At 58.3% G+C, this 24920-nt stretch overlaps 1 protein-coding gene and 1 long non-coding RNA gene across 2 annotated transcripts in view; one reads left to right on the plus strand and one right to left on the minus strand.

Moving 5' to 3' along the window:
* Positions 1-10843: 10843 nt before the first annotated feature.
* On the minus strand, positions 10844-12912 carry LOC112672694 (uncharacterized). Its single transcript, XR_003144428.3, has 2 exons — positions 12021-12912; positions 10844-11865 (listed from the first exon to the last, which is right to left on the minus strand). It is a non-coding gene; the product is annotated as an uncharacterized LOC112672694 (long non-coding RNA).
* A 720-nt stretch (positions 12913-13632) lies between these two features.
* RIN3 (Ras and Rab interactor 3) overlaps positions 13633-24920 on the plus strand; it is a 104216-nt gene continuing 92928 nt past the window's right edge. Inside the window, 1 exon segment of the mRNA XM_025467797.3 lies at positions 13633-13788. Coding sequence (XP_025323582.3) covers positions 13745-13788 — 44 coding nt within the window. The 5' untranslated portion in view covers positions 13633-13744.

Consider the following 24920-nt stretch of genomic DNA (forward strand, 5'->3'; position numbering starts at 1 on the left):
GTACAAGACAAGAGTCACGTTAAGTCACGCCCAGTAGTTCTGATTTAAAAAGAGATGGTGAACAAGGGAAAAATAGGAATTGGAGATGCTCAAATATCCCCAAATAACTCAAGCTGGAAAACTCACAGGGCCCCCAAAGACGTCCATGTCCTAGTGCCCGGAACCCGTGCGTGTGGCACCTTGTGTGGCACAGTGGACATTGCCGACAGGATCAAGTGAAGGGCCCTGGGCCCCAAAGCCCTCCGGGATTGCACAGGTGACTGATGCAGCCACAGGGTCCTCATCAGAGGGAGGCAGGGGGGTCCGAGGGGAGCAGGGATATGATGACAGAACAGAGGTCAGAGGGACGTGGGGCCATGAGCCAGGGAATTCCAGCAGCCTCCAGAAGCTGGAAGAGAGATGACACAGTGTCCCTGGGGCCTCCAGAAGGAACTGGGCAGCTGGCGCCTTGGTTATCGCCCGTAGAGACCCAGTTTGGCTTCCCAACCGCCAGGACTGCTGGCTGACACGCCCGGGGTGCTCGGGGCCACGGACCTTGCAGTTGTTGCTCCAGCAGCTGTAGGAAACTCGAGCAAAGCCTGGGTCTGCCAGGGCCCTGGGGGTCACAGGGGTCATGGGGTCATGCTATGTGGAGCCACCAGGCTGCCAATCAGAACAGAGGCTGCTTTGCTTTCCCTGCAGATGGAAGGGTGCTGGGACGGGGCCTGGGGCAAAGGGCATCGGAAACCCAGGAAAGAAGTGACTAATGCTGACTGGGGGCGGGGCTATGTGCAGGTGCTGGGGCTCGCTGGGTGACCTAACCCCCAGGCCCCGGAGCCCATGGGCAAGAGAAAGGAGACATCGGGAGGGGAAGACGGGAAGCCCAGGGGAGGAGCAGGTGTGGAGTCCCACATCGGCCTCCCGGAGACCCACCCCCTCCTCCCCCTGCACATCACATGGGGCTGCTGAGCCCCCGGGTGATGCAGTGGGTCCTGGCCCATGTCCAGTGACTGCCAGGAAGGCAGCTGGTGGTACGGGTGGAACAGACATCTCGCTGTCCTGGGGACCTGCATCTGGAGTCCTTCCCCATAGCTCGTTCTCTAGGACACACGCTTGACCTGGCAGAGACACAGGCAGAGGGAGAAGGAGGCTCCCTGCAGGGAGCCCGATGTGGGACTCGATCCCAGGACGACATACACCCTGAGCCGAAGGGAGAAGCTCAACCACTGAGCCACCCAGGTGCCCCCACGCTTGACCTGTGAAGGTGAAATGCAGGCTCGAGAGTGCTGAAGAGTGGCAGAGTCCAGTTAGGACAAGGAGAATTGAGGCAGGGATGAGGTTTCTCCCACAGCAGGGAGATGACGGGCTCCTCTGGAGTCTTGGCCCTGGGGCGGGGAGGGACTCCAGCTGCTTTCTTGGGGATCCCTGCCCAGGAGGGAAAGCACCCCAGGGGAATGCTCTTGGGTACAAAGAGGGCTGAGGACTTTGGGGACAGCCTCTCTCTGGCCAAGCCCTGGTCAGGCTCCTCTGAATCCTCTTCTCCACGAGGCCCCGGCCTTTGGGCCTCCATGGGGACCTCTACCTTGTCCTATTGTAGGAGGAACCAGCTACATCAGACAGCAGCGTCCCACACCCCCACACGTCACCCTCCACTTGTGATCGGGCTCCTTGGACCCCTGACCCTGGGTGACGCTGACACCCCTACCTGCCTCCAGCAAGAACCCCGATGGGTCAGTTTAGTTGGAATCCCCCATCCCCCTGACGTTTCCACCTGCCTGTTTCCCTGCTGCAGTGGTTGTCGCACTCAATCTCCCCCTTCCATGGTGATGAAGAATATAAGCACCCACGGGATTGGCTATGACCCTCCTTGAATAACGTCTACCTTGTTCCTTAGCAAATGTCATGAGTAATTTTGTCTTTAAAGCTTGCCATACTCCACCCTGGGGGCCTCTGGGAGGAGAAGCATGTGCTCAGTGGTCAGGGCCAGCCGGGCCGGCCAGCGAGAGTCCAAGGGCAGGCAGCCCAGCCAGGCCTGGAGAGATGCCGCTGGCAGGTGCAGGCCCCACACCGCCTCCTGCAGGGCTGCTGACCTGGCCATTGGGCCAGGGAGCCAGGAGGTACTGGAGCCTCTGAGGCCACTGTAGGGCTGGGGCAGCTGGGGGGCCGGGACCCTCCGGGTGGCACTGAAAGCCCTGGTAAACCCAGTGGGCTGTGGCAAAGTGCAACCCTGTCACTCCGGGTCACTGTGCAGCCATGGAGGTCATGCCTTGAGCGTCCTGTTCTGCTGCTGCCGCCTTGAAACCTGCAGGACTCTTTGAGCAAAGGGATCACATGTCATTTTGCAGCGGGCCTCACATGTCACGTACCTTCCCTGCCCTGAGCCGAGAGCTCCGTGAGGCCATGGCCTGCAGGGCCCACATCTGTGGCAAGAGCACCTAGGCGCATAGATGCTGCTCTTCCCTCTGGGTCCTTGGAGGGAGGACCATCCATCTCAGGCGGCTTTCATTACTGGCGGTCGGATGGAACCCAGACTTCCCAGATGCACCTGCCTCTCGGCACCCCTGTTGTGTGCAGGGCACAAGGTGGAAGGCCCTGCACAGCCCGGAGCAGGGTGTCTGTTCTGCTTTTATATAAAACCAATAAAGGAAAACTTTTTTTCTTTTTTTTTTTTTAAGGAAAACATTTTTAAAAATACAGCAATGGAGGGAAACCGGATTCAACACAAGCCTACTAAACAGATGCATTGGGCACGTTCCATGTCAAGTACACCAGTGGAGTGACATGGGTTGGCCTCCAGCCACCTTGCAGAAGAGGAAGTGGGGCCCAGGGGTAAGAGTCTGGTCCTAGGTCCCAGGGAGGTGAGTGAGCCAACCCGATGACACTGCAGGGTCCGTGGTAGCTGGAGCGTCATCGTTGTCTGACCCCCTGCCCCAAGACCCCTGCCAGGCCGCCCGGTGCAGCATCCACCTGCTGTGGCGGCAGGAGCCAGGCCCGGAGGACCCAGGAATACCGGCGCCTGCTCACACAAGGGTCCCTGTGGCTGACCCTCCCACTGCTACCCCGGGGTCTTAAAGGAGTCCCCCCGCCCCAGGGTCTTCACGCAGGAAGGAGGCCTGGGACACCACACTCAGTGTTCACAGGAAGTGAGGAGCCCCCAAAGGGAGAAGTGAGACAGAAACAAATCACAGCCTCGCCCTGAAGGGGAAGGAACGTAGTGTCTTCGGGCGACCACACTGCAAAACGAGCAAAGGTTCAGCCCTTGTCGCCAACACAGACAATATACGAGGAGGGTCAGTGCTATTGGCAAGGCGGCAGCCCTCGAAGATGGACACTCAACTTTGCTGGGCTGCAGCTGGTCTTCCCTCCGTCATCCTCCAGAGCCAACCAGCGTCTCCCCAGGCCTCTGCCCACACACTCCCCTCCCCTTACGTCTGCCTGTTGGGGTCCAACTCCAAGAGAAGGCCCAAGAACGGTGGCTTAAACAGGATAGGATCTTACTCTCTGTCACACAGAAGACAAAGGCACTTAGTCCACGCTGCTGCGGTGGCGGTGACCCAGCTGCCTCTGGTTTTGCCCTGTCTTCTGTAGCATGTAGCCTCACGGCACAACACGGCTGCCTACATTCATCTTGACTGTAACCTCATGAGAGATCCGACTCAGACCCAACCAGGTAAACTGCTCCAGAGTTCCTGAGCCACGGAAACTGTGAGATTATTAAAAGAGAGAGAGAGAGAGAGAGAGAGAGAGAAGAAAGAAAGAAAGAAAGAAAGAAAGAAAGAAAGAAAGAAAGAAGAAAGAAAGAAAGAAAGAAAGAAAGAAAGAAAGAGAAAGAAAGAAAGAAAGAAAGAAGAAAGAAGAAAGAAGAAAGAAAGAAAGAAAGAAAGAAAAGAAAGAAGAAAGAAAGAAAGAAAGAAAGAAGAAAGAAAGAAAGAAAAGAAGAAAGAAGAGAAAGAAGAAGAAAGAAAGAAGAAAGAAAGAAAGAAAGAAAGAAGAAAGAAAGAAAGAAAGAAAGAGGGATCCCTGGGTGGCGCAGCAGTTTGGCGCCTGCCTTTGGCCCAGGGCACGATCCTGGAGACCCTGGATCGAATCCCACGTCGGGCTCCCAGTGCATGGAGCCTGCTTCTCCCTCTGCCTGTGTCTCTGCCTCTCCCTCTCTCTGTGTGACTATCATAAATAAATAAAAATTAAAAAAAAAAAAAAGAAAGAAAGAAAGAAAGAAAGAAAGAAAGGAAGAAAGAAAGAAGAAAGGAAGGAAGGAAGGAAGGAAGGAAGGAAGGAAGGAAGGAAGGAAGGAGAAAGCAAGCACTTCTTGTGTTTAAAGCTGTTAAATCTGGGGTAATTTCTTAGGCATCAATGGATGGGTAGTAAAGCCTGAACATGGGTTTCGCCTATTTATCCAAGTGACCTGATTCCCTGGTCTGGGTACATGCGCGTGAGCGGACGCAGTGAGGGGTCTCCTGCCACAGCACCAGTGCACGGGGAGGGGCAGCAGTCAGGGCTCCCTCCCCCGCGACACCCAGGGTGGCCCCAGACCCTCGCCAACCTCTGGTAGATGAGTCAGCTTAGCTCTGACAAGCAGTGACTGGCCGTCCTCTGGCCTCTGGTCAAAAACGTGGATCCATTTCCCTGACGTTGCTGGGTCAAAGGCTCTCCGATCCCGCCGGCCCGGTGCTGTCAAGGCAGACATGGTCACAAGGCCAAGGAGTCTCTCCAGGGCCAGCTGCCCTTCCCATCTCCGCAGCCATGTGAGGGGCCGAGTCTTTGCAGGCCCAGTGGGGCCACCTCCTCCCCGAGGCCTCCTGGTCATCACCCAGGGGGATGGAGCCAAGAACGACATCTGATCACGACCCCCTGCTGCAGAATTTAGGGACCATGTCATAGGAGTAAGTTGAGTGACACGATTCATGGCCTTGTTTGCTCATGTGATAAAAGGTATGATGCTCAACTGTGGATTCCATAGTCTGTCAATGCTCACAGAACATCCTCACTCATCTCTGCCAAACTCTGGCGTCTCTAACCAATCTCCAGTTGCCACCAATGAATGCAGTAAACTTCTGCGTTTTTGTTGACAGCAGTGGGTACAAGCAGAACAACACAATGAAGACCTAAGTGGGAAATTTGCTCGTTTATCGCCGACGCAAAGAGCTCCTCTGCAGAATCAGATAGTAGTTTCTGGAAACTGGAAGGACTGTTGCTTAATTTTTTTGTGCTCTTCACAACATGATGACTAAAGGTATGACATGCTTTTCAAAGCAGCTTTTTCGAAGTAAAGCGGACTACAATCATCGTGCACATTTAAAGTGTATGATTTGATGTTTTTTATGTCTGTAAATATCCATGAAACATCCACTGCCTTCAGAATCATGAATAGAGCAAGCAACCCCAAATATTTCCTCATGTACGCCTTGTCTTTCTGGTCATTTCTGTACAGATGTTGTGGACACTGTTGGCTGTCTACCCCACATCCATTCTCTCCTTTCCTCCTCAATTTTAATCAGGTTTCAGCCCCTTCCCACCATGGTGTGAGGGAAGTCACCTCCACTTGGCCCAGGACCGAGTATGGACCCCGGTTAAGCCCGTGAGGGCATGACGTTCTCTATGACTGGCCTCAGATGGCCAATCACACCACGTGGGCTTCTGTCCTAGGCTAGGAGAGAGGCTTCTCCCCTTCTCTGTAGGATGAATCTGGGGGCCTGAACCCGAAGGCCATTGAAAGCTGCCTTGTAGCCACAGGAGAGCCAGTATAAGGATGAAGTCAGTGCCAAGGAGGTCAAAGCAGAGAATGGGACCAAAGTTGACTAATGACGGAAGCACTGAGTCTCTGACCATTTGGCACACAGAACTGCACGTACTACATCGCTTCTAAAATGGCCCTGACAACCTCTGCCTCTGCTCTTCACACCTCCATGGAGTCCCCTCCCCTCAAATGTAGAGTTTCTTTCTAACATAATGGGTCCAAAATGACGGGATGCCACTTCCATGGTTAAGTTATAAGACAGCGGTGTTTCCATCTTGCCCACATATTCACTCTATTGTCTTCTCGGCCTCACACTTTGATGAGGTGAAGAGCATGTTCAGTGGCGTAGGGCACAGAGGAGGGCTTCCAGCCAGCAGCCTGCAAGAAACTGAGGCCCCTTGAGGAGCTGAACCCCACCAAGCCATCTTAGTTTGGAAGCAGAGCCTCCCCTAGTCGAGCCTTCGGATGAGACCCCAGCCCAGGCCAATAGCTTGGGTGCAGCCTTGTGAGATCCAGAAGCAGGACCAACCATCAAAATCGTGCCAGGACACCCAACCCTCACATTATCTGTGACATAATAAATGTGTGTTGTTTTAAGCTGCTATACCTGGGGGTCATTCGCTATGCAGCAAGATACCTGGTACACGCCCTTATATCTACACTTCCAGGCATACGAGACAACCCACTTCCTTGTACTGGGTCCACCTAGATTCAGAATTTTCTATCTATGGCTTGCCTCGTCCTACCAGAGTGAAAAGTCCTCAAGTGTAGGACGTCCACACCCTCCTGGGACCTCACTGGTGTCGTAGCTGTGTAGACTGCATGAATCAAGGGCATTCTGGCCCTGGTTTTAGCTCACCTTCTGACAGCACGAAGCAGGGATAGCTAATCCTCACAATAGCACAGAACTCAGAAACAGAGGAGCCTTTCTCCTTGGTAACAAATCATTTTTATTCAGTCAATTTGGGCTTTTTTTTTAAGATTTGATTTATTTATTCATGAGAAACACAGAGAGGAGAGAGAGGCAGAGACACAGGCAGAGGGAGAAGCAGGCTCCTGCAGGGAGCCTGACGGAGGACTTGATCCCAGGTCTCCAGGATCATGCCCTGGGCTGAAGGCGGCACTAAACCACTGAGTCACCTGGGCTGCCCCAATTCGGGCTTCTTAAGCACTTAATGCTTTCAGGGTCCTCCACCAGATATCGGTAGGGTGGAGTGTAGAAAAAAATTTTAAAGAAGGTGTACTCCTGGCTCCCAAGGAGTCTATCCTCATACTAAGGATAATCGAAGCATGAGAACATTCTAGTGTGTGGAGTCCGTAACACGTGCAGGTGAAGAGGGCATTCAGCTGGGGGCAGACCGGCTTTGGGGCAGATCCTGAGTCAGATGAACAAATACAGCCGGTTGTCTGGATGGGAAACGGGGTCCCTGAGGGAGGCCTTAGCAGCCTCTCCTCTCTGCCTCCAGGATGAATGGGAGCGGGTGGGTGGGTGGGGGACACCAGGCTAGAAGCTGTCTCAATACTCCACGCTGAGGGCTGCTTTAAAAGCCTTCTGGGGGGACACCCAGGGGGCTCTGCAGTGGAGCATCTGCCTTGGGCTCAGGTGTGATCCTAGGGTCCCGGGATCGAGTCCCACATTGGGCTCTCTGCATGGAGCCTGCTTCTCCCTCTCTCTGTGTCTCTGCCTCTGTGTGTGTGTGTGTCTCTCATGAATAAATAAAATCCTTATAAAAATAAAAAATAAAGGATTTCCCCAAAGTAGCAGGGAATGAGGTGAGGAGGCTTATTGGGGTCAGATGGCAGAAAAAGCCACAGAAAGAGCTGCTTTTTGTATCTGTTTTTGTACAAGCTATCCCAAACAGCCACCATTTCATCATATGTCACCACTTTAGCGGGCCGGAGTCGAGGCAGGCTTGCCCGGTGAATCTCCTGTCCCGCAGGACACCGACCGGGGCACCGCAGGGTCTTCAGCTGGCAGAAGGCTGGTGTGGAGAACCCAAAACAGCTTCACACACACGTCTGGGGCCTTGGCTGGTTTGCCCGTGTTCCCAGCCGGAGATGGAGTAGGACTCGGAGCACTCAGTCGGGGTGCCCAGCTGTGCCCTCGTAGTCCTGCCCCATCCCCAGCACATCCTCATGCTCCAGGGCTGATCCTCAGGGACGCTGCACCCACAGGGCCTGCCCAATGGGCCCCCAAGGCCTCTCTGGAGCCCCCGCCCTGCACCTGTCACAGGAGGTGGAGGGACAGAGAAGAGTCAGTGTGTTTGCTTTCCCAGGGCCCTCCTGAGGCCAGCGGGCAGCATCTGTCTGTGAGGTCCCTGCTCCTACCCCCTGCGGGCTTTCTACAGGACAGGACGTCTTACTTCTGGGTCTGCTGACCACCCCTTCAGGCTCAGGAAGTTACCGGGTCTGAGGCTGATGGCATCCTCCCTGGGACCTCCTCACCTACAAATTTACGTAAACCTCCTCAAATTATCCGGATCAGATACCCCATTTGTTTCTGGCGAGATCCGACTGGCACAGTAAAGGCCGTCATCATTGTACATACAGTATAGCTAACGTGCACTGAGCATGTACTATCCGCAGGCCCTGTTCGCAGCCCCTGACCTGTGGAAGCTCAGGCGACACTCACGGCAGCCCTAGGAGGTAGGCGCTAGTGCACCCGTGTCACAGGTGAGGATGCTGAAAGAGGCACAGGGAGGCTGAGCAGCTTGCCTGAGGTCACACAGCCACTAAGTGACAGCGCTGGGATTTGAACCCTGGCAGCCTGCTCTCATTGACCCTTCTAGGTAGAAGGAGGATTTCTGTGGCAACAACACACTGTTTCCTCGAAGTCTCTTATCCAACTCAGAAGCAAGGTTTGGGGACATTTTAAAAGGCAAGACTCCACTGTGAGACTTTTTTCTTTCCTATGAGTCCCCGGAAACTCCAGCAAGGCTCGAAGGCGACCTCCTGAGGGTGACCATCCCCTGAAAATTCCCACAGTGTTCCTTGGGACCCAGTCTGTTTTCCCTCACCTGGAGGGGGAGGGGGCTGGAGCAGGTGCACATGAGAGCTCCCCCCACCCCCACCCCCACACACAAGCAAACCAGCCTCTTACATTCGGGGGTTTGTGTGTCATTCCTATGGTTCTGCTGCCACGACTGGATGTCCCCCAGGCCCAGCAGGAGCTCCAACTGGGTTTGGGAATTTTCAAAAAGGAAAGGAAGATAAAAGGGACCGTATTCGTTCTTGCAATGGGGATGTTGAACGGAGCAGCGGCGTTAGCATGTTGGAATCTTGACCTCGAAGGGTGTTGCTAGGGCAGGCATGGTCTCCACCCTGGCTCCTTCCTGGGAACCACTTTGCCACACGGTGGCCCCGATGGCAAGTGCACTACCCTCAGCTTCCACTGTCCTAGCTCAGCCAGCCCGGGAGGGGAGGGGCGGCTGGCTTGCCCTGCGGTGCCAACGACAAGTCCCAGGGCAGGATTTTTTTTTTTTTTAAGATTTTATTTATTTATTCATGAGACACACAGAGAGAGAGAGAGAGAGAGAGAGACGGCAGAGACACAGGCAGAGGGAGAAGCAGGCTCCATGCACCCAGAGCCCGACATGGGACTCGATCCCGGGTCTCCAGGATCGCGCCCTGGGCCAAAGGCAGGCACTAAACCGCTGAGCCACCCAGGGATCCCCCAGGGCAGGATCTTACTGGCCCAACTTGGGTCGTGAGTTTGTCCACGAACTACTCACTGTGCCCGGCGAACAGAGGGCTGGGCTAGGCCAGACTAGAGCACGTGTTCCCTCGCAACTAGGACAGAAAGTTGTCAGCCTCTCCTGGAGCCACTGGGAGGAGTAGCTCCCTGGAGGGAGATCGGGCCCGGGGTGCTATGGACATGTGCGGACATGGGCACGGCTCTGGGGAAGGTGCCTGCAAGCTCCACAGCAGCACGACTCCTGAGATGTGTGTCCTGGGACAGAGGAGGGATGTGTGAGGACCAGATGGGTCAAAGGGGGCCCAGGAAGGACCCAGGGGGCAAACTTGGCCCAGGCCAGGTTTGGACCGGTAGAAGCTGCTCGGGTTTCTGGTATCTTGGCCACTTCCTTTTCCATCGGCGAGCAGCGCGGAAGCAGAGTGGGAGTCCATCTGGTGTCTTCCTGAGGAATTGTCTTCACAGAGCGGGGAAGCGGCAGGCCTTGCGGGGGTGAGGACCTTGGGGCTGTGCACATGGAACCCAGGCTTTGAGGGGCTTGTCCTGCCTCAGCAGAGGCCTGGGAAGCTGACGGAAGCCTTCACTGGGGGGTGGGGGGAGGCATGGAAGAGGGGGTGACTCGTAGGTCAGGCTGGCATCGCCTGCCCCTGAAAAGCTGCTGCAGGTGGGACAGCTGGATTGGCCTGTCCCCTGGTGCAGGGAGGCCAGTGAGTAGCCCGTGGCTTGTTGGAGCAGCAGCAAAAGGCCAGGAGTAGTGGCCCCTGGGCCATGCATGTCTACAGCGTCACTCCATGGCTCCTAAGGACCGTGCGGTGAGGCACTTGAGAGTGGCTTGCCTGGGCCTTCCCAGCCAGGGGCCCTGGGGCGGGACTGGAACACAAGTCCGTCCCCAAAGCTCAGGTCTTCAAATGGGGGCTACAGTTCCTGTCCAGGGAGACGCGGGAGAGTGTCCTCCATGGAGGAGGCAGTCAGCCTCCGGAGGAGAGGCTCTCACGACTGGGCCATAGAGACCTGGTTGGAGGCCACAGAGACGTGGCCCGAGCGGTCAGCATAGCCTCCTGGAGGCCGTATGTTTAAAAAAGAAAAACAGCTTAACTGAGATGGACGTCATGGACCGTACAACTAACCCATTTCAAGTGTACAAATCACTGGGTTAGTGTGACCACAGGGTTGTGCAACCATCACCACAGTCTAGGTCAGGGCATTTTCTTCACTGCCCCCTCTCCCCTAAAAATCCCCTGTAGCCACTAGCGCGCTCGTTCCCTGTGCCCCGCCCCCAGCCTCTAGCAACCACCGGTTGACTTTCTGTCTCCGTGGATTTGCCTGTCCTGGACACTCTGTGCGAATAGAATCTGACAGGAGGCGGCCCCCTGAAGGGTCGCAGGGCTCTTCTCATGTCCCAGCGCCTAAGAGTGAATCTCGTGGACACAAAAGAATGAAATGAAGTGAAAGTTTATTAGGCGAGGGTGAGAGCCAAAAGGAGAGGAGAGAGCTCTCTAGAGGGAGGGGGGTCCCCGGGGATTGCCCAGGTGGGGTGGGGGTGAGGGGGCTTGCTGGCCACCTCCCACTGCGAGCTGACCAGGAGGCCTGTGGCCCTGAGACGCCTGCGCCACGTCGGGTTGAGCGAGGACTGCTGATAACACCCTTGCTGGCTCACTCCTCTGCGGTCTCGTCGCTTTGTGACTACAGTGTCGCTTTGTGACTACAGTGTAGCGGCCCCCGAGATATGCTCCCCGACACCCAGGGCCAGGCTGTCCACTTTGCTCTCTTGTCTGCGGTTTTCTTGGTTTTGTCCGCCTCAGCACTTGCCCCCAGTTGGGGTCCTGTGGGCAGGGTCCTCAGGGGGTCTGGGGCTTCCCTCTCTCCCCGCCTCCACCTTCATTAACCCTTTCCTTACTCAGTCCTCCTGCTTCTTCCTTGGAGTGTCTTTGCCAGGTGCCTCCAGGCTGAAGCCTGTGTCAGCGCCACATTCCTGTTCATGGCCCAGTCACCTACTGTTGCACGGAGTGCCCGTGTTGTGTTGATCCGCTCATGGGCTGGTGGACACTGGGACTGTTCCCACCTTTTCATCAACGTAAGCAGTACTGCTACGGACACTCAGGCATGAGCATGTGTGAACATGTGTGTGTGTTTCCAGGCAGTGCATCCCTGAGAGGGGGCCTACTGTGTCACGCACTAACTCCATGCTTCACCTTCTGAGGAGTGGCCAGGTGGTCTCCTGAAGCGGCTGCACGGTCTTCTAGTCCCTCCTCCAGGCTGTGCTGCCTTGATGCACAGGGATCCTCTCCTCTCTCACCTCCACCAGGTGGACTGGGCCAAGGCAGGCGTGTGGGGAGCAGGGCCGAGGCATGGAGGGCAGGGTCTGGATGCGTGGACTCGGGCCTGGTTCTGTCTGTGCTCAGCCCGTGTGTGGCCTCGGGCGAGGCTCCTTCTCTCCTTTATGGTTCTGTTTTCTCCTCTGTGAAACGAAGGCCTCAGGCCAGTGGGTCTTGGGGGGGACACGGGGCAGAGGCTGGAGACACTTTGGGTGGGGATGCTCCAGGTATCTGGTGTGAGGAGGTCAGGGTGCTGCCAGACCCCCGATGGGACCGGGGCAGCCCCCACAGCAGTTACCTGGCCCCAAATGTCGGCATGCCGGGGCTGAGGAGCCCAGTGTGATACTTGGGGGGACCTGTGGAGATGGAGACTGGTCCTGTCCAGTCGCTGTGAAAGGCTGTGAGGGCAGCAGGCTCAGGAGGCATTTTGAGGGCCAGGCACTTAGAAGACAGGCCTCCTGGTCCCACAGGAGTGGCCTGGCTGCTGTATTTGCATGATCTCGAGGGCTCCCTGGCCCTGACCCCACCTGGGTGCATTGCACGCCTCCCTCGGACTACCTTGTAAAGTAGTGAGTTCCTTGTTAGCGGAGGCATGCAAGGCCACCTGTCAGGGATGTGGAGGCGGCCGCCTGCCTCTGGTCTGGGGCTGCCCCTGGCTGAGTGCTGGGCTCCTTGAGGCAGGAGGCGAGGCTGAGGCTCGTGGCTCTCGCTTCCCCACCCGCCAGTGGGTGCAGCCCTCGGCGCCTTCCCGCCCTCGGGCTCTTCCCCCTAGGAGGGTGGGAGACTTTCCCTGAGTTTCCCTCTGGGCACCTGGCTGCGGGAGCCTCCGGCGCCCCCCCCTCCCCGCCCCGCCTGCAGGCTGGCGGGCTTCCGTGTGCCCGGCTCGGGCTGGGCTGGGGCTCGGCCGCCGCGTCCGCAGACAGCCCTTGACCACCAAGGCCAGCCTCTTCCTGAAAGCCCCGCTCGCCCCGATACAGGAAGTGGAAGCGAGCGAGGCCCGGGGCGCGGCGGCGGCTCCCACTCGGCGGCGGGGCGGCCCTTGCGAGGGCCCGGCGGGGCCATGCGGGCGCCCGGGACACGGCGGCCCGCGCCGCCCGCCGCCTGAGCCCCCGAGCAGCGGCCGGAGCCCCCGAGCAGCGGTGCGAGCCCCCGAGCAGCGGTGCGAGCCCCGGAGCAGCGGCCCGAGCCCCCCGAGCAGCCGCCTGAGCCCCCGAGCAGCGGCGCGAGCCCCCGAGCAGCGGCCGGAGCCCCCCGAGCAGCGGCCCGAGCCCCCGAGCAGCGGCCCGAGCCCCCAGCAGCGGCCGGAGCCCCCGAGCAGCGGTGCGAGCCCCCGAGCAGCGGTGCGAGCCCCGGAGCAGCGGCCCGAGCCCCCCGAGCAGCCGCCTGAGCCCCCGAGCAGCGGTGCGAGCCCCCCAGCAGCGGCCCGAGCCCCCCAGCAGCGGCCGGAGCCCCCGAGCAGCGGCGCGAGCCCCCGAGCAGCGGCCGGAGCCCCCGAGCAGCGGCGCGAGCCCCCGAGCAGCGGCCCGAGCCCCCCGAGCAGCCGCCTGAGCCCCCGAGCAGCGGTGCGAGCCCCCCAGCAGCGGCCCGAGCCCCCCAGCAGCGGCCTGAGCCCCCGAGCAGCGGTGCGAGCCCCCGAGCAGCGGCCGGAGCCCCCCGAGCAGCGGCCCGAGCCCCCGAGCAGCGGCCCGAGCCCCCGAGCAGCGGCCGGAGCCCCCCGAGCAGCGGCCCGAGCCCCCGAGCAGCGGCCCGAGCCCCCGAGCAGCGGCCGGAGCCCCCGAGCAGCGGCGCGAGCCCCCGAGCAGCGGCGCGAGCCCCCGAGCAGCGGCCCGAGCCCCCGAGCAGCGGCCCGAGCCCCCGAGCAGCGGTGCGAGCCCCCGAGCAGCGGCCCGAGCCCCCCGAGCAGCCGCCTGAGCCCCCGAGCAGCGGTGCGAGCCCCCGAGCAGCGGCCGGAGCCCCCCGAGCAGCGGCCCGAGCCCCCGAGCAGCGGCCGGAGCCCCCCGAGCAGCGGCCGGAGCCGGCGGCATGATCCGACGGGCCGGGGCGGCCGCGCGCGGGGGCCCCGCGGGGTAAGTCCGGGGAGCGCCCGTCTGCCTGCGGCCCGGGGCGGGGGGCGGGGGGCGGGGGGCGGGGGGCGGCGTCGGGGCGGGACCCGGGCGGCGGCGGGACCCGGACGCGTGGCCGGCGGGGAAGCCTGGACGGCCCGGCTCGCGCACGGGGGCGGCTGGGAGGGCGCCCCGACCCCGGCCCCGACCCCGGCCCCGACCCCGGCCCCGACCCCGCCCCGAGCCGCCGAGCCGCAGAAGCCGCCCCCCGGGGCCGCGTCCCGCCAGCCCCCGGCACCGCCGCGCCCGCGCCCCGCGGGATCCCCGCCCTCGGGCCGCCCGGGGACGCCCACCCGCGGGGACGCCGGGGTCGGGGCGCGGGGGCCCTCGGGAGCGCGAGGCCGCGGCCCTGCGCCTGAAGCCCCACTCGCTCGGGAACCGGCTTTCGGGAGGGGCTCGGGGCCGCGGCTTGGGGCGAGCCCCCGGCCCGGAACCCGAACTCGCTTCTGGGCGAGGCTCAGGGCTGCGCCCCCCGCCCCGCGCCCCGCGCCCCGCGCCCCGCCCCGCGCCGGGAGAGCTTCCCCAGGTGCCGGCCGCCCCGGTTCTGCAGGCGGACTCTCGGGAAAGCCTCGGAGAGCCCTTCTGGGTGCCAAGGCCTAGGGGCGCCCCCCCCCCCGCCCGGCTGCCGTCCCCGGCTTTCTGGCTTAAAAACCCCGGGGGCCTCCTCCCGCCGCCGCCCGGCCTAGCCGGCCCCTCCCCGCCCCGGCCGAGCTCTCCTCTCCTAAAACAAGGGGAATGGGCAGATCTGCGCTGCGCGACGGGAGGGGGTGACCGGTTCCCACCCCGGTGGGAGGATGGGTCCGAGGGGCCCTTAACCCTTCTGCATCTGAATGCCCCCCTGAATGCCCCCCTCCTCCCATCGAGGCCCCTCCTGGGAAATTCTGCCTGGATGCTTTCCCTTGGAAGTGACCGCTGCAAAGACAAACGTCATCCGGTGGGAAGAATTGGACATTATGTAGGGGAAGGGGCCCCTTCCGCTGGTTTCTACCACACCCAGTATTTCAAGGTGGAGCAGGGAGGAGTTTCCCACGGAGAAAGGAGAGGGTGGGGGGGCCAGGGTCCTGACCTCTCCGCGCCCCTCCACCTTAGGAATGACACCAGAATGACATCACCTTCCCCATTTCCTTTTGTCTTTGTTCCCTACTGGGTCAGTTACTTAACCTCTCTGTGCCTCAGTTTACTTACATCTGCCCTCACACAGTTGTTTTGAGGGTTAAATGAGATGATGCATAAGGAGTTTTGCACAACGGGGCCCCTGGGTGGCTCAATCAGCAGAGCATCTGATTCTTGATTTGGGTTCAGGTCATGATCTCAGGGTCCCAGGATCCAGCCCTGGGTCAGCCAGGGGTGGGGCTCCCTGCTGAGCAGGGAGTCTGCTTGAGATTCTTTCCACCCCCTGGGAAAGGGAGATGCTCCTCCCCCTGCTCATACATTCCCTTACTCTCTTTCTCTAAAAATAAACAAATCTTTAAAAAAAAAAAAAAAGCTTTGCACATTCACCCATAAACTCTTAATACTTATCGTTGATAACAGTAGTTATCTCTGTTTACCATCTATTTAACCTTGGACGGGAGACCTGGCCTTTGCCTCATGTGTAAACTGGGAGGTCACAGTAACACTCACTTCATCGGATTGTTATGAGGTTTGGATGAATTGATATTTAAGCAGCTGCCTACAGGCAGTTAAGGGTTAACACACCAGTCCAGGCCTGCTCAGAACAGTCCTGGCACATTGAATATTGGCTTGTTGCTAAAAACATCACTTTATTTAAGAGGACCTTTTGTGTGGGAGGGTTCCTAAAGAGTACCTCACCAAACCTTGGGCCTGGTACAGGCGGGGATCCCTTTGAGAACATTCCTGGAAGGTACTTGCATACCTCCAGGGACCCAGAGCTTGTTCCTGTGGCAGCTCTTTGACGGGTGCACACCTAAGGAATTCCTGAATGTGAGCTGCCCCCTGCCCTCCCCTAGCTTCTGCTGCAGGAGACCCAGTCCTTCTCGACCTTCAGGCACTATAAGGCAGTTCTCGGGTGCACTCCCATGCATCACCTGTTCCTGGGCTGCACCTCCACCTGTGTTGCAGCCCAAAGATGATGATGAGGGGTGATCATCTACAACTCCAACCCCCAGGCCACCCCCAGGCCACCCCCAGGCCCTGCTGACCCTCAGGAGGACTCTTCTTTCCACTTGGCTCCCCAAAACCCCCTCCTCGCAGCCAGGAGATGATGTTCGGACAGCCAGTGAGCATGCCTGTCTCCCTCACCCCGCGGGAGCTAGGATAGTGTCAGGTGGGTGTCAGCCCGCTGGAAGAGGAGTGGGAGGATTTGGCAAAAGCAAGCTCCATCTACTTCTTGTTGAGAGTGTCAGCTAGAGAGAAAGAAAAAGCAGACAGGCTGTCCAGGGAGGTGGTGTTTGGGAGAGGCCTGAAGGAAGTGGGAGAGCAAACAAGTCCCTGGAGGATGCTGCTGGCATGTCAGGAGCCTGGAGGCCAGGGGCCCTGGAGTAGAGAGTGTGGGAGATGAGGACAGAAGGTGGTCTCGTCGGGTAACGGCTTTGGAGAGTGCTGGGTGCCACTGATAGGGTTTGCACAGAGAGGTGGTCTCATTGGCACTGGGCCATGGTGCACATAAACTGTTGGGGGAACAGAAGCTGGGACAGGGAAATCTGCAGGGAAAGAGGCTTTTGGGGAGGCAGGAGGGAGGGCTGCGGGCTAGGGTGCTGGGCTGGTGACTTGGAGGTGAGGTAGGAGAGGACGGGGCATTGAGGATGAGCCTGGTGACTCTGTGACCTGCCAAGAGGCCAGCGGCCAAGCTGTGCAGGGGTCACTGAGGACATGGACACGCAGAGCTCCTACCTTTATATGTCTGATCAATTGAGAGTCTGCTTGAGATTTTATTTGAAAAAGGATTTCACTCTTGGATCTAATTCAGTGAGGGAAAGGCAACCCAGAAAGAGGAAGTGACTTAGCCAAGGTCTTAGGAGCCGGAGGAGGGACTGGGCTCAGAAATCGGGTCTCCTGGGCCCTGGGCCTGCAAGGAGCTGCCTGGGCCAATCCCCAGGGTTTGGGAGAGGCTGACATGGTGCAGGGGTCCTGCTGAACCCCTTGAGATGGGTCCCCCAAGCACTACAGGAGCTATGACTGGGAGCTCTTCTGGGCTGGGGCCCACCCAGACCTGGGATGAATTCAGGGTCCCAGGTCCCAAGTCCCAGCTCCAGCTCTGTCTGTGGACCTGGCCTTCCTGGCTTTCAGGGGCTCAGGTTCCCAGGTGGTCCTGGTGGGTGCTCAGCTGGGAGACCCAGCCCCTTCCAGGCCCTAAAAGAGGCTCTGGCCCATGGGCTGTGAAGGGTTACCTGAGCAGCTAGGGCCTGTACTTCCGGGCCACACACCACCTAGGAAGCGCGTTGGGGAGGAGGGGGTTGGCCCAGGGTCTGCTTGGGATGGGGGAGTCTCAGCACATTTGTCCCCAGGGCCCTCCCCCTCATCTCCCCTACCACTTGCAAGGACCTATCCTAGGTCTGGGCCCCTGTGTGGGGATCTTTACTGAGGTTGAAAGTATTAAAAGCTTCAAATCCTATAAAGACACCTGCATTTTAATCCAGGAGATCAAAAAATAAAAGACAGAAAGGAACCCAGGATAGTTATGCTCTGTGAAGGGGGCCCCAGGGGTGCCTCGCAGCCAGGGGTCGGAGCGGGGGTGGGGTGTGGACAGGCAGGCACCAGCTCCGTCCTCTCTATCCCATCACAGAGGCCATCGGTCCCTTCAGTGGAGGTCACCCCAGTGGCACCCAGGCAGGGATGAATGAGCAGAGCTGTGTAGGCAGCAGCATTGAGGAGTGAGGACAGGACTGGAGGGGAGAAGCTTCTGAGCGAAGCCCGGGGATGGGGAAGCATAGAGTGGGGTTTCGGCAGGGAGAGTCTGCCCTTGGGTCATCAGAGCAGGGGAGGTGAGTCTTGGCTGGACGTGCTGAGGGAAACAGCCTATGTGGGAAGGAAGCCCATCCTCAGCGTCCGGGTTGCTGTAGGGTTTTGAAGAGCCTGTGTCCCCAGAAAGAGCCCCCACCAGGGGAGGGTGACTCAGGAAAGTCTCGGGCTTCCTGTGCACCCCTAGCTGTCTGCCCCCAGAAGGGACTGAGTGCCCGGCGTCCACTTGTTCTTGGCAAGTTGGCTTGGGGACCGTGAGCACTACTCTGGCGGCCACAGCTTAGAGCTTCTGGCCACGTAATGACTGTCACCCTGGACCTGCCATTTATCCCACCCCACGGGTGTCCAAAACACATGTTTTCAGAAGCTAAAGATGAGAACTGGGATCTTAATGACTCTTATTTATTCTTCTGCTTTTTTAAGATATTTATTTATTTATTTAAGAGAGAGAGAGCGCGTGCAAGCGTGCACATGAGGGCAGGGAAGGGGAGGGACAGAGAGTCTGAGGCTGACTCTGTGCTGAGCACAGAGCCCAACGTGGGGCTTGATCACAACCAGGAGATTGTGACCTGAGTGGAGACCAAGAGCCGGATGCTTACCCCCCTGAGCCCTCGGGCGCCCTGACACCATCCTGCCACCACCCCTCACGCCCCCTGCTCAGATGAGCCTTTCTGGTGATGGCTCCTGCTCCTGGAGACAGAAGATAGCCGTCCAGCCCCCGCCGAGGTCCCACAGGCTGGGTGGAAAGGACAGCGTGACCCCCTAGAGCCCCTAATCATCTTAGGTGCCACGATGTGCTCCTGGAAAGGCCCTCAGGGACCCCCTGTCCTCTGTAACCCTTTCCAGTCCTGCACGAAGCTGGTGCACAGCTTTACTTTCTCTGCCCTCCCTGGCATGTACAGCTGCCGTAGCCTCCCGCCTCTGCCCACAGAGGTCCTTCCAGCTGGGAGGCTGCCACCTCCTCCATGAAGCCTTCCGTCCACACAGCTCTTGGACCTTTCTCCTCTGTGGATACTCAAAAAAGCTTTTTGCATGAACCACTTATCTACGTAGCAAGACACTAAAACCCCTTTGATATCACGTCTTCCTGTTTACACTCTAAACTTTCAAATGAAAGGGATCAGATCTTTCACCTGCACATCTTTCTGCCCTGCACACAGCTGGCACTCAATAAATGCTGGAGGACAACGATTTCCTAAACGGGATTCTAAAGCTTGCCTCGCAGCCTTCTCTTTTGCGTCCTAAAGCACCTGAACTGCTGGAACTATTTGTAGGACACCCCAGGCCTCAGGGTGGGGCCCAGGACGGGGTTGGGGTAGTGGTGGTGGTGGATGGGGGTCAGGAACCCAACTCCCCTTGTGCAGCAGGTGGTGACCTCCCGGGGCCACCATACCCTCCCCCAGCCTGGAGCAGGAGGGTAGGGTCCCTGTGTCGCCCCCAATCCCTTCATTTTACTGTCCTCAGTTGCATTTCCTCGCTTCTCTGGGAGGAGACCAGGGGAGGGGGAGGCCAGCCCTGGAGCCGCGATACGAGAGGCTCCATGGCCCCAGCAAAGAATGGGGGTAGCTGAGTGTGCAGGTTCTGGGGGAGCCCAGGCTGGGCCCCAAGGGCAGGTGTGTGGTCCACTGAGAAATGAGGAAGATAGTGTGGTGATTCTGGTGGTGGCGCTCAGTGTACGTCAGCCAGAGTCGTGGAACCATCCCTTCCCGGGCAGAGCTGCCTTTTGTTCTGAGGTTGGGGTCGGTCCCTGTGTTTTTGCTACGTGAGGCCTCCTTTCTTCCATGGAGTGACTGGGTGAATTGTGGTGGTCACTAGTTCTCCATGTCTTCTTGGCAAAATAATGTGAATAAAATGCTGCCCCGGCCGCTCCAGCGCCCCTGGTGATCACCGGGGACCTACCTGTGCCTTCCTTGGCTGACCGGGAGGGGCTTGCAGGCTCCCAGGCTGGGGCGTCGGTGGGGCTGGCGGATGTGAAGGCTCCCGTCACATGGGGATGCGGGAGTGTCTGTAGGAGGCAAGTCTCTGATGGTCTCTGGGCCTCAGTCTCCCATCTGAGAAATGAGCCCGGGCCCCCACCTGGTCTGACATTCGGTGACCCCCTGAATCCTGGGCCAAGAGGCAGCAGAAGCCGGTTTGCGGAGTGATGCTGGCGCCCAGGGGACTGCGTGCCAGCTGCGGATCACCTCGCCCTTCTTCCTCCTGACAGCCTATGGAACAGTCTGGACCATATGCGAATGCTTGCATAAGAGCCAGGGATCCCGAGGGACGGCTTCCGGTCATCACCCTGACCTGGTGCCTGGAAGGAAATGCTTTTTCACTGCTCTGGGTTTATTTTTGAAAGAAGTGCATTGGTTTTAGAAGGCTGCTGTGGGGCCGGCCCCGAGCACCCGGGTAGAGCTTGCTGCCCGGACGGTGGGCCAGGAAGGCCACGTTGCTGTGGCGCCACTGAATGAGACCGTAGTTGCAAGGGGACACTGCTCAGGCCATGGTGTGTGGGAGCCGGGGAGTCGCTGGGGAGTCGCAGAGCCATGTGTTCCGGAGCTCCTGGTGGGAGGCATGAGGCCTGAGACAGGGGGCTCCCGCACAGGCCCGGTGCTGCCCTGAGGTAGCCAGCCTATCCCCATGCAGGCCATGGATGACACAGGGTGCCCCCCGCCCCCCAGGGTTATATGGTGAGCCCAGGCCCTTTCCTCCTGTCAGCATGGCCTGGGAGGACAAAACAGCGATGGGTGGGTGCAGGGGAGCCCTCCTTGTCCCTAGGTGTCCATGGGGCGGGGGGCCTACGAAGTCCCTAACTGGGCAGCTGTCAGCCCCTGTCTCCCATAGAAGAGTCTGGAAGGCACCGTCATGGCCACCACCGTGGCTCTCCCTCCTGCCAGCCCCCCTGCTGCCCAAGGCTGACCCAGTGGTCCAGGAGTAGCTCTGGTGACCCATGGAGCCCCTGCCCGCGTCTGCCTATAACTCCTGGGAGTGCTTCTGCCCAGGCCGTACTTGTCGGAAAGAATGAGCCAGCCGCCATGAAGTGTCAGTTCCCTTTTAGAAGAAACGGCCCAGCAAGCGGTTGTGGTCAAGGCCCGTTGCTGCCGTGTGCACCACGGTGCACGCTCAGGCCACATCCTGTGGTCTGATGGCCCCGGCCCGGCCCCGCCCCCTCCGTCCTGGCACTGGGCGGACACACAGTGCCCCCAGAAAGGTTCAGGAGGGCCGCGGGGGCGGGGACCTTGGAGCCCATCAGTGACAGGCTGCCCCAGAGGAGCCCATCCTAGGGCACACTGCCCCCCCACGAGGGGGCCCCCACCTTCATCACTGACACTGAGACCTCTGTCGAAGCCAAGAACCCATTCCCCCCAAGGTAAGAGATGGGATGTCAGCTGTCCACACCGGCCCAACTCTGTGGCTGACATTCGGTAGGTGAAAATAGGCCTGATGAAAAAGCCTGCTTTCTGAAGGTGGATAGAGGACGGGGGTTGTAGGGGCAGCCCAGGAGAAGGAGGGACCACGCAGTGCACATGGGCCTTCTTCTTCTGCACAGGCCGTTCCAGAGCTAAACTGTTCCCTCTAAGTGCACATCCCCCCCTCCCCCCCCCCGCCCCCCGCCCCCCGCCTCCGGGACCAGAGGAGTGAAGGACTCTGTGTCGGACGTTCACAATCTCATGATCTCTGGCTAAGGAGCAAGCTGTCATGATGGAATTCACCAGGGACCCTTCTCCCTGGCCTCCTTGTCTCCAGCTCCTTTAATCCCAATCACTGTCACAGACACATACTGGAAATTTCTCTAGGGATGTTGCAATTCAAAGCAAGGACTCAGCTTCCTACAGATGGCACCTGATGATGGCATTTATTATGCTCGCTGCTTTCTGTTCTTGACATTTTCAACACAGCATCCATCTAAAATATATTCATAGATTCTTTTCTCTACTAATTAAGTTCTTTATCCATCCTCACCCATCTATCCATCCATCCATCTATCCTCCTATCCAGACTCCAGTCTGTCTATCCATCCATCCTCTCTCTATCCTCTCATCCTTATGCTCATCCACCATCCATCCTCCCATCCAGATACCAGTCCATCCCTGCATCCATGCATGCATGCACGCATGCATCATCCATCCATCCTCTCTCCATCCTCCCATCCAGCCACCAGTCCATCCATTCATCCATCCATCCATTTACTGAACATTTATTAAACATTGAGAAGCTTCCAGTTTCTCTATCAGAGAAAGTAAGAGAAATATGCACATAGTGAAAGGACAGGGCACAATGTAAGATCCTGCCCATGTCCTACTACCCCTGCCTGTGCTGAGCGGGCAGGACCTAGCAGAGATGGCACCTGGATGCGTCTTGAAGAATGAGGTTCTAACAGCCGAAATCAGGCAAATGCAGCTGAGGGCGTCCTGCGTAGATGGGAAGCACAGGGCAGGAGGTGGGAAGGGCCAGTGTATAGAGCAACAGTCCATGTGCTGAATCCCGGAAGTGGGTGGGCCTCAGCCACAGGTTGGGGAATTTGGAGTTAATTCCGTGGCAGAGACCACAGGTCTGTCCCCACTTAGCGCGGGCCAGCCAGGGCAAGTCACTACACCTGTCCCGTCCAGAACGCCCTTCTCTGCAGCACAGAGCGAGGAGGATCGCTGCTGGCAGGGGTGTTGTCCCTGTCACACAGGAAGATGTTGGTTCCTGGGTCTCTAGGCTGAGATCACATGGTTGCTGTTCCCTGTGTGTGAGGGCGTGTGGGCCTGCATGTGCATCCGTGTGCTGTTGATTCCCCTCCAGAGTGCACCGCATGCCTGAAGGGCACACAGGGACACGCAAAGATGGTGACAACATTCACGGCATCAAACCATTCACGTCTTTGGGGCCACCCCTGGTCTGAGTGCGTGTCTACCCGGCCACCGTGTTCGGTCTGTGTGGGCATGTTGATCCCGTCCTCTGTCCGCTGTGTGAGGCTGTGCTGGGGGCATATGTTACCCACCTCTCATCTTTGATGACACTTGGTCTTCGTCAAATTATGATCATTTTTGTGGTTGGGGTGAACATGTGTCGATCTCTTTGTAATCCCAAAATCCGCACCCCCCCCCCCTCTGTTTTCAATGCGGCTCCTGAAAACTTAGGAGTGTGTAGGGTTTGAGGACCATTTCCTTAAGATGTATCACCATCTGGGAGTATTTGAATTCAAGGATAGAGCAGAGCCTGTTGATCGACCCCTGAATTTTAATGGGGTGAAGATGTTTACTGAGTGCTTCCCAGTTTCCTTGAAGCTAAGTGTGGCCGTGTGATTCAGTCCAGGATGGTGACATATAAGGGGAGTGCCGTTGGCTTGGAGGTGTCCTTAAGAGAAGGGGAATACCTTTCTCTCCTTTCCTCTTTCCTGTTGGCTGGAACACAGACGTGATGGTTGGAGTTGAAGCTGCCATCTTGGAGTCCGAGGTGAATTTGGAGGCGCTGCCGGGTGGAGCAGCACTATTATAAGCATCCTACACGTGTTGGAGCATCATCCCACCCCTGGGCTACTTGGACTTTTATACGATAGAAGAATACACATCAATCTTACTCAAATCACTGTTATTTTAGGTTTTCTGACACAAACTTGATCCTAACTGATGTAAGACATTTCCTGTCTTGTCACATGGCACCAGATTATGTCAACAATGACAAAGTTGCTTGTAGGGCTGCCTGCAAGTCTTCACCCCCAAGGGGCAGTGGAAGGAGGAAGGGGAGGAAAGAGAAAAGGCTGTTTTGTGTCGACCAAGGCTCTTATTTCAAAGATTAGACTGCACACGCTTTCTCCACCTTGGGTGCTTGTGAGTTTTAGATTTCTCCAGAAGCTGCAGACTTGTTATTCTGGTTTGAGTTCTGCCTCCCAGTTCTGGGCCTTGACGGGACTAAGGATCACTGAGCAGCCACGTCTCTTCTTTTAGCGTCCGTCTCCCCATCTCTGCTGTGGACAGAGAATGCCCATTAGGCGAGCCCTTCCTGTGCTGCACCTCTGCATCTCCTCGTGGCCTCCTGTTGCCCAAGCTCCAGAAAGGCCAGGCCCAGTCTGAGCAGTGTCCATGTCCTTGCTGGCTGCCATGGTCCATCCATCCGTCTGTCCATCCATTCATTAATTCACTGCCTCTTTTTTTTTAAGATGTATTTATTCACTTTAGAGAGAGAGAGAGAGCGAGCTAGCAGGGGGAGGGGCAAAGGGGGAGGGAGACAAGCAGATGCCCTGCTGAGAAGGGAGCCTGACACAGGCACGGTCCCAGGACCCTGACCTCATGACTTGAGCTGAGATCAAGAGTCAGATGCAGAACCGTCTGGGCCACCCGGCACCCCATTCTCTGCTTCCTTGCTGGGCACAGGCCGGGTGCCAGGCTGCGCTTGTGCTGAACCCTGGCTGCTGGGGGTCTTCAGTGATCTCCTTACCTGTGTACTTGGCCTTGGGAGAGGTTCGTCCTCAAACGGCTGGGCCTGACTTCCTCTCTCGAGGACACAGCACAGGTGTATTTGGGGTCGGGAAGTGCCTGCTCTGACCTGCCCTGCATGGCCCCAGCTTGCTTCCTGGGCATGAGGAGGCCCTTGGGGCTGCATCTGGGAGGCCCTTGTGCGTGGCCTGGGATTGAGTGGGGTGGGCTGCCTTGACAGGCTGAGCAAGTGTCCCTGGAAGGGGTTTGAAACAGCCCACAGCAGCCTGCATCCCTGGCGTGAGCATCATCAGAGGTCAGAGCTCAGTATGGCACAGAGAGGGGAAGTGACTGACCCCGCGTCTCACAGCGCTTTCCAAGACTCCATGAAGTGCACAGGCCATTCCTATTCACGAGGCCTTGGAGATGGGGGCAGGGTGTGTTGTCTTCACTGGCCGTGTCTCCTCCAGCCTCTGGAAAATGTGAGCTCTTTCCTGCCTCAGAGACTAAGCACACGTGCCCCACCTCCTCCTGCAAAAAAGCCTTCTCGGCTCTCCAGCTCCGTGCACAACTTGCACACAGCTGTGCAGGCTGCTCACGGCACAGAGGCACCTGCTAAGATCGAAGCCAGTGGGGGCTGAAACTTCATTCTCCTGCCAAGCTATGTGTGACGTCAAGCGGTGGAGGTGGGGGCCGGGGGTCACCTGCATTCATGGGGAGGAAGGGCACCTCGTTCTGATGCACACAGAGGGACCACATGGCTAGCAGGGCCCCGGGCAGCAGAAGGCCTGT

Source organism: Canis lupus, chromosome 8 (genome assembly GCF_003254725.2).
Source record: "Canis lupus dingo isolate Sandy chromosome 8, ASM325472v2, whole genome shotgun sequence".
NCBI classification, from domain to species: domain Eukaryota; kingdom Metazoa; phylum Chordata; class Mammalia; order Carnivora; family Canidae; genus Canis; species Canis lupus.